Genomic DNA, 13,002 nt, shown 5'->3' on the forward strand with positions numbered 1-13,002 from the left:
TCTGTTTTGTCAGTTTTTTGGGAGAAGAGTAGCGGGGGCATGTGGATGAAGTGCAAAACTAAGGGGGGCCAAGTGGGTGTGGGACCAGAAGTCGTTGGTGGGCGGAGATTTTCCCGCGGTTAGCTCCCAGCGCCATTCAGTCTGCACTCTTCCCCTACAAAAAAAAAAAGAATGATTTTAATATTAGCTAATGGATATCGCGCCAACACAAACACATCACACACACACACATGGGCGTTCGTCCTTAGGTCCTGTTCCACATACCCCCCTCTCAGCCCACGCCCCCCTTTCCCGCATGACGGTATGATATTTCAAACGCTTAATAATAGCACTCGAAAATAAGGAAATGACACAGCCATTATTTCGTTGTGCTCTTTATTTATTTTTTTATACATTTTCTCCTCCCATCCACATTCATATTCATATTCATATTCATATTCATATTCAAATTCAAATCGCTGACAGCGTTAGACTTTTTGTGGCCCAATTATTTTGAAATTGTCTGCGAAATGCAAACGTTTAGTTTTCCCAAATGGTTGGACAGGCTTTTAGTTGGGAAAGGGGGATTTGCAATTCACCTTATTAGTTGAGCCAAATAGTAAAAGTTTATGAGAGGGAAAAGCTATTTTTCAAAAAGGAAAAATCTGTAAATGGGGGTCATTTTTAGAGGCAGTCACACAAATATTTAATTAAGAACACAGATTATCATCATAGCATTATTATTAAATGCAATTAGACATTTATCAAATCAAATTCTTGACCACACTATACATTACCAGCGATTACCCCAAAAATAAATCACTCAACACTCCGCCCTATTTAATATTCAAATGCTCGATTCCCAAATACCCAAAGCCTTCCCCATTCCCAATAATGGAAATACAAATGTGAAATCCAATCGAGCGTATAAATTATGGCTAGTTAACCTCAACGCAAGACCTGTATGTAGTATCCCCAAAAAGTCGCACTCAATCATGGTCAAATCTTGACAAAAGTATTTACTCGCATGCCCCGAATTATGTTTATCCAGCATGCATATTTCATGGATCTAATGGTCGTCCCCACGAATATGGTGTGGGATATCAGGTGAGTGGAATGCAAACAAACAGATGCCAGAAGGATCCGGGGATCCTTTTCGCCCCAAGATCCGGGGCAACTTATTCCGAATGCTAAATCGTTCGAATCCTTTTTCCGGCACACTCCAGCGAACAGGTTAGCTTACGCTCAATAGCACAAGGACAAATGCAACTGGCCCTTGGCCTCCCAGTCTTGGCCCATTCTCTATTCTGTGTCCTTTTTGGCCATTCATCCATTTAGCCATCGGCATTCTGGGCAGGACCATAGGACCATAGGACCAAAAAGTACCACCCCGCCCACCGGCACATGTCCCATCCATCATCACACAATCACAAAATGAGTATTATGAGCCCAGTCCAGTTGGCAAACCCCTTTCGGAAAACCCCTTCTTGGTATCCCGCCATCCTCCCCGACCCTCTTTCAGCAAGTCGCACACGTAGCATTCTAAGGGCATAAAGCGTACTTATCGGCTTTTCCCCGAGCTCGTCCGAAGACCGACTAAACAGGAGCTGAACTGCTCAAAATACCCAAAACCAAAATCTCGAATGTCCATTAGCATACTACGAATCCACCTACACCCGGTTTTCATGGGGTGTACATGGAGCTTTTTCAAAGGGGGTTTACTTTAAGAAATCCAAGTGATATATAATGCCTTTTTGCTAATCGTTTAGTTTATATACTAAACTCTTTTAATTTTTATATAAAATATTTTTACAGAACTTAAATCCAATGTTGCCTACGCCCCTGTCGTCCTGCCTTCACCCATCGAGTTATCCTGCCCACGTCTGCAGCCTTTGGCTGGAAGTTTCTTTCGCTCCTTTTTGCCATCGAACCACTCACCAACTTGCCACCCACACAGATGGTTTTTAAGGGAGGGGTAAAAGAAGAAGAAGAATTGAGCCAAAGGTCTTCGGGTTGCCTCTGCTTTTTGGCCAAAATACACAGACACACACGGTCAGAGGAAAATCCACACCATCTGCCACACCTTACACCTAACCCAACAATCCAATTCTGAGGCAACAATATGCTCCGCAGCTTCGTTTCCCTTGCACAGAGTATGGGGGATCTAAGGGGTCAGGGGTCAGGGGTCATGGGTAGGGAAACAAGGGGGCTTTTGGTAAGCCAAAGGGGCAGCCATATTGCAATGTATGGCCAGGGTGCTTGGAGCACGCAGCCAGCAAATGTGGACGTGATGCTCGAACCTGGCAAGCCATACACCCCCCCCTCAATCACCCAAGCAGCCTCTTCTTTTGAGACCCCTTCGAGAAGCAACCCCTTCATCATTTCAAATTTAAATTTAACCTTTTGTCTTAATACGGCCAGGCGAACAACGAGCACGAGCTCCTGTCTTGGGCATCATAAAAACATCGTCAAGTCGATGGGATAAAACCGGAGTCCACAGTTCGCAGTCTGTAGTCCGGAGTCCGGAGTCCGGAGTCCGGAGTCCGCCGTCCGCAGTCCGCCGTCCGGACCAAAGAATAGAGACGTATGTAAGGCGAAGAGAGAGCCAGCTTAGACCCGTATTATTGGGGGGAGGCAACTAATTTACGGATTTGCCACCCACACCTGATAAGCAACTTAAATAGCAGCGAAGAATATGTTACGATTCATGGGGATTTAAGAAGTGACCATAACGATGTTATGTGAGTTATTAATACACCTTATGTATGTATTGATATGTTCATCTATAAGGTCAATTTAAGGTCATTTAAAATAGTTTATCTATCAATGTGTTTTTCCTCGGTGTATTACACTACTGAAGATGGTCAGCGGAATGACATGGTTTAAAGTCGCCCCCAAAGTTGCCTCAATCAATGAAGTGGCAACAAGCAAAAGGAGGATACGGCGTAGGTATAAGAGGTGGATAAATAGGGGTTTCCAAAAAGAGGAGGCGTGGGAGTGCCGAAGTGGGTTGGTGGGCAGGAGTTTTCAATAAGGGAAATGGCCAAAATTCAAAATGGCCACTTGACGGGGTGAGTGGAGAGCCAACGGCGAGTTCTCTTCTGTAGTGGACAACTTGTACAACACATACAAACAAAAGGGGGAAGGGGGTGGCAACCGATGGCTGAGGGGTGTTAGGTGGGGTGTGGTTCTGGACGTTTGGGGTGGGAGGTGGTCGAGCAGCAGCAGGAACGACATCAGAGTTATCAACATAAAAGTCAATCTGCTGAGGGGGTTGAATGCGAATACAGTCCACAAACGGGCTAAAAAGAAGGGGCGGGGTGGTGGAAAAGGGGTGGCAGAAGGTGGCATGGTTGGCTAAGGGAGTGTAGAGTCTAGTGGGGCAGTCACAGTCGTTAAAGCCCCCCCTTATTGACCCCTTTGTTCGAGCGCTAAAACGCAAAACCAAAATCACACAGAAAGAAATATTAAGACATTTTTTAGTTAGAGTTCAAAGGAGCTTTAAGTTAGTAAATATAACTAACTTTTTAGAAGACATAAAATTTACACTTCATATTATTTATATTTATGAACAAAGAAATATTTATATGATTTTTAGACAACAATTAATTTATTTTATTAAGCTTTCATTTTCTAATGCTTTTCAGCATATTTAAATTTTTGAATAAATTTATAGATATACCTATTTTTTTTTTTCTCTGTCTAAACTGGACTCTGGAGAACTCGAACTCGAACTCTTAATTTCTCCAACTCTCCATTTTTGGCCCTCCATCCCCTTTTGTAGGACTCGAAGGATATTGTGCGGGCTGGTCGTTAGTGTTGGTGGCCCGATGATGGACGGCCCACGGAGCTGAAGTGGCTGCCAGTTTTGTAGTTGTTTGTGGATTGAAATCGCACATATTTCACCTTGTCCGCCAACTCGCTCTCTCCCTTCTGGCCAGCCAACCATTCTGAACAGGTCCTGAATGTCCTGCGTTGCGTTTCATTTTCGAATGAAATCGAAAAGTCCACCCCTAATGGCTAGCTAAGAGCGACCAAAAAAGCTCGAGACTTCTGGACCCCGGACATCGAACGGACCTGAAGCGGCCATTTGCCATTCAACCCTATGAAGCCGGTGTCCTTGGAATGGGACAGCCCACACCCACCATCCCTCACTCTGGCATTTATACAATTACATTTATAAATGCCGCTCTGCGATATCAAACAGGACGACATGGAAAAACATACAGAAAAAGGGGCGAGCGAAGACAATCGCGAGGGTCTCCAAAGTTTCTGAAATTGAGATTGGGGGCTGCTGTTCTGCCCACTTCACCCCTTTTCTAATGGCTAATTTTTGACATTGAAAGTCTATAAATTGACCATAACCAGGCGAACTTAAAGCTGTCAGTTCTTCTCGGTCATTAAGTAATATAACCAATTTAGAATTTTATAAACTAACCAAAAACCTATCCCTATATGTACATATAGAAATGTAAATCAAAAAACAGTTTCATAAAACAATCTCTAATAAAAATTCAAGCATAAAACCACAAGATAATCAGTGATTTCCCAATCTTATTCACAAATAAAACTGGCCAGCCCCTTGAAGCTCTTAAGACCTCAATCTAAGGCCATATCTGCGATCTTTTATGTGGTTCATGGAAAAGGGAACAAGGATCGGAAGGAGAACAATGCCAATTAGCTAATTGATGGTACTCTGGCGACACCACTTGACTTGATCGGTCCGTCCGATCCGAGAGGACCTTGAAAAGCGCAAATCCGATCGAGGAGCACCGATAGCGATGAGTGTCGGGCGATAAGTGCAGCTCGTCGAACGATAACGCGTCCATCCAATCTTCGCGCCAGGGATCGATCGGTATATGAATGCGGATGCCGGATGACTCGCGGATTTGCCTATTCTGGGATTGTCCTGGAAAGGGTTAAATGGGCACTTCCCTAACCCCCAAAAAGGGGTTGATTTGGCACTCGGCGAGGGGATTTTGTTACCTGGCAATGGGAATGGAAATGGGACGTGTTATTGGGACATCTTCGGATCGCGTAACCCTTCCGGTTAAATCTCGTTAATCCCGACCAGGTAAAAGGAAATTATCATTTTTCATTCCGGCCCCGACATCTGGCATTCTCGCAGTTCAAGGGATCGCGCAAATGTTAAGATCCTCATCCTAAAGTGCCCACAAAAGGAAGTGCAAAGGGTCTGAAATGTCAGCGTAAGGACTTGCCGAATAAGAATATAAAAAAAATATAGGAAGTGGAAATGTCACACGGTCAGAAACTCTGACTTATACAGCCCGCCTAATTGAAATCACTCGTCCTTTGTTTTTCTCCTGAACAATGAGAGTTCGACCTGTCACATGTCAACATGGCAAACAAATAAACGAAAAACCAAACAATAAACCACTCACGGCCTACTCCAAAACCAAATTGAAGCTATTATCGTACAGTACAAAAAATCATACAATTTAAATAGTAGTCCTTGAGTTAGGCATTACGTACAATCAGTTTTATTTGTTTAGGTCAAAAATCAGAGCTAAAAAGCAACGAAAAAGTTCAGAGGAATTTTTTTTTATTATTGACAAAAAAACCAAAATTTTGAGTAACCAAAATTTTAGCACAAATAATTTCGATTTTCTGCTAACTATGTCGAAGGCAACGAAACTGCGCTTTGCTTTGATCACCGAGGATGTCTTGGATAAACTCAGACCTCGTTCTCAATCTGAAAATGGGCGATCCAAGGAAATGTCTGATGTTGTCACAGCCATCAGGACGGCGGTCAATGAGGTTGTGAATGAGAAACTGCAGCAATTGAGTAATACTATCGATCAGATGGTCGAAGAAAGTGTTTCAAAAACGCTGGACCAGCAGAACTTGAACAGGGCTCTCATGGGAGGCAGTAACTTACCCGGAATGAAAAGGATTAACATGGAGAAGGTCTCAAAGGTTCCAGGACCAGCCTTGCAAGTTGAATCATCTAGTTCTTTGAAATATCTCAATACCAAACGTCGCCGACCCAAGAAGAATAACGATGAAATCAAGGGTCATGTGACTTTTGCACAAGACGAGCACTTGGTAAGGAGGCCAAGAGCCAAGGCTCAGAAAATCACCGTAATGCCAATCCATTGTGAGAACCAGGTAAAGACTCCTCCGCCTAGCAGCAACAATCCAACTCCGCTGCTGCCACCACAACCCAGTATGGATCACAAGGCCCTGAAGAGGGACGACGACGATGAATTCTCGGATATGGAAGACCCCTCCATACTTACCATCGCCGCCAAATATCTGAAGAAACTCGAAGAATCCCGTCGCCGCAAACAGCAGCAATTGCCATCGAATTCATGAGTCCAAAAAATAGGAGCCCAACCATATGTTAACTTCCATTTGGTTTAAGACAATTTCGGTGTTTTTTTCTAAGTATCTCTTTAACTCCTGAGCTCGATACCCCAAGAGTGAGTGTATATACTATACGCGATTTTGGTCTTGACCAACGACTAATGGAAGTGGGTGAAACATGTGAAGAAATTAAGTTCATGAAGTCATACTAAATTAAATTGTTAATTAATTTCTCCAGGTTTTAATCGGACACGAAATGCTATAAAATAGCAAAAACTCGTTTAAAATTTATATGGTAAACAGTTTTTAATCCAAATTTTAACGCCACATAAACCTTTATTTGAATAAGGTAAATTTGGGGAAACTAAACTTTTTCCATAATAAAGATAATGTTACCCCTTACAAAAAAATGGAAAATTATGGTTTCTCTTATTTCCCCCTAAAATTACAGTAATTAGTTCATAACTTCGCCAAAAATGGGCCAAATGAGGAATGTAATACCTCGTAGGGCTCGTAACTTGATTGCCATGATTCCCAATTGGTTTGCATTCAAATCTGGGAAACTTAATTTTTTGCCCATTTTTTAAAATTTTGATGATGGTACCCCTTATCAAAAATGCGAAATTTGGGCCAAAATTGACTTTCTCAAAATCGAAAATCGAGTGGTAGGGGTACTTAGTGCTGGTCGTTAGCAGCACAAAATAGTCACTCTTTTGGCTCTGCGGCTTGTTTTGGCCGAGCAAGAGCTAAAAAACCGAAAATAATATTGCAAATTTCTGTCAGAAATAGGTATTTTGATATTTTAGGCATTAATTCAGAGCTCGCACAGAAAAACCAGAACAATAACGCAAAATGTAAGTATAGGGGTGTTAAGTTTCGAAAGTTAGCTGCATAAAACAGTCATTGATTTAACCGTGCGGCTTGTTTTGACAACGTTAGAGCTCAGAAACTGAAAAAAAAACCGTGCTCTTTTTTCAAAGAACGTATACTTGATTTTGGGCGGAAAAAAAACAGTTTTTTCGTCATAGCACATCCAAAAATGGTCCCAATGAGGAATGTAATACCTCGTAGGGCTCGTAACTTGATTGCCATGATTCCCAATTGGTTTGCATTCAAATCTGGGAAACTTAATTTTTGGACATATTTTTAAAATTTTGATGATGGTACCCCTTATCAAAAATGCGAAATTTGGGCCAAAATTGACTTTCGCAAAATCGAAAATCGAGTGATAGGGGTAGTTAGTATTGGTCATTAGCAACACAAAACATTCGTTCTTTTGGCTCTACGGCTTTTTTTGTCCGAGCAAGAGCTGAAAACCCGAACGTAGTATTGCAAATTTCTGTTAAAATAGGTTTCCTGCTTTTTAGCTATTAAATCAGCCTTTGCAGCAACAAATGAGAACCATAAGGCAAAAAGTAAGTATAGGGGTTACAGTCATTGTTCTAGCCATGCGGCTTGTTTTGACGAAGTTAGAGCTAAGAAACTGCAACAAAGCCGTGATCTCTGCTGTCAAAGACGTCATTTTTTTTTTAGTTATTCGATTCTTCTTGTTCCACAAAATAAAAATATATTAAAATACAAAGAACAATATGAATTTATTATTTAATATGAGGAGAAAACAAGGTAGAAAGGATAAAAAAGCCAACTTCAAAAGCTATCCCTTTGGCTTAACCCCCGGCAAACCAATTTCCATTTATGCTAGTTTCCATATCCATCGCAACAACATCCGCTCCACCCCCTGAATGGAAAAAAACCCACCGTTGAAGTCGTCTAATCCATGAAATATGTAAAGTGAAAAATTGAATCTCAAGCAATTGTAAAAATCAGCCTGGTTACATTTACATGGCTCATGATGAGGGGGTTAGGGGGAGTGGCTTGCTGGCGGACAGGGACTGTATGGGGTTATGCGACGCATAGTCTTTGCCGCTTATCAACGAACTGCAGACAAGGCCAGAGCATCAATCAAGAGTTTCCAATGAATGGCTATCGACTGAATTAGACGACCAGCTAGCATATTCCCAGTACCCAATTGGCCTTCTCCTTTTACACGGAAAGAAATTACCATAAGAATAAATAGTAATTTAATGTTGTTTCTTGAGTATTAAATAATATATCTTTATAATTTAAATAATTCTTAAGACCTATTTGAATATTTTGATTTTTCAAAATTATTTTGAATAAAAAATTCGTAATTATACCCCAAAAATTGCGATTTTAATGTTAACTTTCCTTATTTACTTATTATTTTCTTAAGTGTACCTCAAACACCTCCCTTAGGCCTTCTCTCGTTTCACTACTTTTTGCGTCTTTTGCAAATTCTGGACCACCACCCCAAAAAAAAAAGAAAGAAATGGAAAGGACAGGCAATATTTTTGCGGCTTAATATGTGTTAAAAAAATGGAAATAAATAAATGTGAACCGCTAGCGAAAAAAATGTTTTTCTGCAAGATGGCTGGGTGGCCTGAAGGGGAGGAATGGGCGACGGTCGGTGTGGCCAATGTGGGTGTGGCTGGCTTATCGCTATCCTTGTAGCCAGTGACAGGACATAACATAACCCCTGGTATCTCCAGTGAGCCATGCGTGGGCGCCTTTTCCCCCTGCTCTCTTCTCAGCTCTCTTTTTTTTTTTTTTTTTTGAGATGTGTGTGGTCACCGTGGGAGAGGTCAAAGGGTGGGGCTGAAGCAGTGGATGGGTGGGAAAGGGGTTGAGGGTTCCACCCAGAAAACGAAGAAAAAAGGGGTAAAAATTGCTGACTAAGTACTTTGGAAAATTGCTTACATGTCTGCTATCTTCTGGCCGCTGCCCGCCTTCGTTTAGCGGTAATACATTGTCATTTATGTAGAATACTGGGCAGGGGATGGTTTTCCCAAGAAGAGGGGGGTTAATACCGTTTCTCAATCCATTTGCCAGGCCAGTGGACAAGTGTTGGGTGCCATGTTTATGTTTTCTCGTTGTCTATCATTTGAGCATAAGCCTAACCCATGCCCCATGCCCCACATCCCACAAAGAAATTCCTTTTGAAGCCAAGTTCGCGTTTCAATTTTTTGCCTTGTCTTGTCGGTAATATAAAATCCACAAACGCGAAGCGAAGAACTTCACATATGACAACAGGGGACAATCGAAAGAGGAGCTCTGACAAAAAAAAAACAAAATATAAGGGACTGTGGATGCGGTAAAGCAGGAGGTAAGGACGAAGCACGAGTTGGCCAAAGACACACGCCGCCGCTGCTTTGGATGTTTGTGATTTTTGAAGCGGAAAATCAAAGTTAAGAACTGTTTAGACAAGAATGTTAACTACTAGAATAAAATTAGGAAATACATAAATGTTTTTTATATTAAAGCCTTTCATAATTTAAATATATTTTTTAATAGTTTCAACTACTATGTAAGCTAGTATGTAATCAGACTCATGGTTATGTATTTATCAACTCACTTATAGAGTTAAAGAGATAAAGAATATTTTACAATATTTTTACTTATATGCAAAGATTACTTTTCATTGAATAGCTGCAATGGTAGTGTAAACAGACCTTAAGACGCGACAGGACGAAAGTAGTGTGTGTGCTTCCGCTCCCCTTTCATTTTTTTTTTACGTGTGTTGGTGAGCGTTCGTTCGAGTTTTAGAAAATTGCATTTTTTCATATCATTAGGTTTTATTGGTTTCTTCCTGTTAAATATTCCAAGCTCCCCGCCAACCACTTGCCACGCTCCACGCTCCATGCTCCATGCTCGATGGTCCCAGGACCCTGGTCCATGGTCCTTGGTGTCCTGCTCCTTTTGTCTCGCCTGTTGTCAAAACAACAACAGAGCCACACGCTCCAAAAAACAACCTGAGAACACATATATATTTATATATATATCATGTGGGTATATATGATATATGTATATATATACAGATACACATGAGGCACGCATCATATCATTCGAAAACGACGGCACCGCGAGTCCTGCGACAAGAGCCTTGGCAGTCCGACAGCTTTTGCTTGAGCTCCTCTTTCCTCTGCCCATTCCATACTAAACATCCTTTTATTTCTGCTCCTGCCAGGCGACAAATGCAAGTTGGCGATTTCCCTGGGAGCCTTTGTTGTTCCACCATTCCAGTTGGTATCCCAATCGCATATCCTTAAGAACATTGCCCACCTGCGTAGAACAATGCTAAATCGATTGGGCCAAAACGATTCGCAATTAAAGAGCATCAGTGTGGGGCAAAAAGGGATTCCCATTGGGGAACAAACACAACTTGTAATCTACTTTAAAATAAGGTAATTCTTGGTGAAACTTGTATAGATTTTTCTGCTCAACTTTTCTGATATTTCCAAATAAAATTCCATGCCTTCCTTTAAAATCCTCAATTGCTGATGTGGCCTGTCAGATCATCGAATTCGAAGTTGCTCAACTCCACTCCATTGACCAACTTAAGCCACAGACTGCGCAAAATATTTGTCCAAGTAAACACATTATGGCTGGCACGCAAAAAACAATCCGATTTCCATCCACCACGGCCCAATGCCTATGTAAATAAAGGCGGTTACATAGTGCACGAGGACACACACACACACACCAACACACAGAAACTACGTGATACATATGGGACCCACATAAAATGTCCTGGCCACAAGAATAACAATGCCCATGGCAGCTCACCTGCGTAAATCAGGATCTGCATGGACCTCTGATTGACTGCCTGACACATCGAGGGTGTCAAAAGTTGGGAGCAGGGGAGGAAGGGCCCTCGAAGGGATAACTGGTCAAGAGGCAGGACGACCCAGCAGGCAAATAGTGAAGCTCCAGTGTCAGCGCAATATGCCACTAAGCCAGCGAATCGAAACCACCTGCAGTGGATGCTGAAAGATTGCACTGAACAAATTATATTAAATATTGTCTAAAACAAATTAAAATAAAAAAAGTTATTATACAAAATTAACTAATAAAATATTTAAGAACATACAATAATTAATTAATTTTATAAGAAAGGGACAACATTTTACAAACTGAATAAAAATATATTCGAAAATTTCACTTTAAACATAATAGAATTTCCCTTCTGTGTATTCTTTCTGTTGGGGTCCTTTTTGGACCGCTCACATGTGTGTGTGTGCGTGGGTGTGTGTGTGTTTCTTGTTGATGATGCGCTTCGGTGGACGCCGCCCAGCGGAAGAAGAAATGAAAAAAAAAATGAGTGAAACAGGACGAACAGTCCGGGTGGCGTTCTGTCGTCCTTGCCGATTCCGCCCGGTTGGTTTGCGAAATTTTTGAATTGGATACCACTGGCAGGCAGGCAGTCACTCCCCCCATTTACCATTCCATTTCCATCCCTTTCAACGGACCTCTGTCGTCCTGACCAAAAGCCAGGTCCTGCGTCTGCGTGTGTGTTTGTGTGTACCTGTGTGTGTGTGTAAGCGTTGTATTTGAAATTTTGCATATTAAAATATTGTCGTGCATGCAAAGGTCGCTACTTGGAAAGGAAAAACGAATACGGAAAAAGGTGCCCGGCGCCGTGCGTCGCTGCTTGTTTCTTTGGCTGTGGGCCAAGTTGTAAGATTTTATGGATTTAATATTAGCAATATTTATTATTTTATTATTTTTGTACTTTAGTAATCCGTTTCCATTTGTCTTGATTTCCATTTCCTAAAATTATGTAATAAATATTTACTTTCTTTAATATATGCAAAAACATTCTGATCCCACTGTACGCTGTTGTTATTAGGAACTGTGGATGTTGATGTGGGTGGGGACACAGACACATCGCCTGTGGTAACACAATAACGAATTTCCGTAGCAACTTCATCGTAGAGTCCTGCCCCTTGCCCACCCACCTTCTACTTTCCTCTCTCCACTATTCTGATCCTTGGATCCTTGGACCCGATGCCGCTGAAATGTTATCCAGTTTACATGGTCCTGCTTCATTTGGAATATTTCTCTCAGTTTTCTTTTTTTTTTTGCCATCGCTGCGTTTGTTACATTTGCCGACTAAATTCTGCAAGGACATGGCGAATGGTTTGGCGATGGGGCGGGACATAAATGAAATTATACACTTTTCCATGGACAGAGACAACCCATATGCCAATAATAATAATAATAATAATAATAATAACGAGAATAAATACGATAAACAAACAAACTGAAAATAGGAAAAGTTGCCACACAAATAAGATTCGCTGAGGGAATCAGCAATTTAACAGAGAAAACATTCTGCATTTTCGATGGTAATTTGATTTGAAAACTGAACTTGGCTAGGCTTTTGGATAGTTAATTTCGAATAATCTTATTCGAAAAAGGAGTTTTCAGTAACATACTACATTACCCCTTCTAAAAGTTTTGGTTTCCCCGAATTCGATCATAAATCTAAGTGACAAACCTGGGCAAACACTTTTGTCCATTTGTCGAACGTCTGTCAATGGGTTACCAATTTTCCTTCTTCTTATTTATTTTTTATATTTGTCAAGGGGGACAAAAAAAAAACCCGTTACATTCCATAACAAAGAATTATTGCACAAGACACTCGCAGTTTTCCTTCGATCCGTTTTAATGGATTTCCATTTGTTAGCATCGTCAGCCTCTCGGCTTTTCATCTTTTTCTTTTTTTTTTATAGATCGTGAGAAAGTTGTTAACCCCTTTCGGGGCCACATCTATAATTTATAATGATTAGGTACCGTACGAGTTCTAAGAAATGGAAAAAAAGGTAACAGTTGCTG

The 13,002-nt window shown here is 41.3% G+C and overlaps 1 protein-coding gene across 1 annotated transcript; it reads left to right on the plus strand.

Moving 5' to 3' along the window:
* Positions 1-5,468: 5,468 nt before the first annotated feature.
* On the plus strand, positions 5,469-6,716 carry LOC108104919. Its single transcript, XM_017211270.2, has one exon. The coding sequence runs from the start codon at positions 5,617-5,619 to the stop codon at positions 6,313-6,315; it is 699 nt and encodes a 232-aa protein (XP_017066759.1). The 5' UTR covers positions 5,469-5,616; the 3' UTR covers positions 6,316-6,716.
* Positions 6,717-13,002: the final 6,286 nt, after the last annotated feature.

This window comes from Drosophila eugracilis, unplaced genomic scaffold (assembly GCF_018153835.1).
Source record: "Drosophila eugracilis isolate 14026-0451.02 unplaced genomic scaffold, ASM1815383v1 contig_2147, whole genome shotgun sequence".
Taxonomy (NCBI): Eukaryota; Metazoa; Arthropoda; class Insecta; order Diptera; family Drosophilidae; genus Drosophila; species Drosophila eugracilis.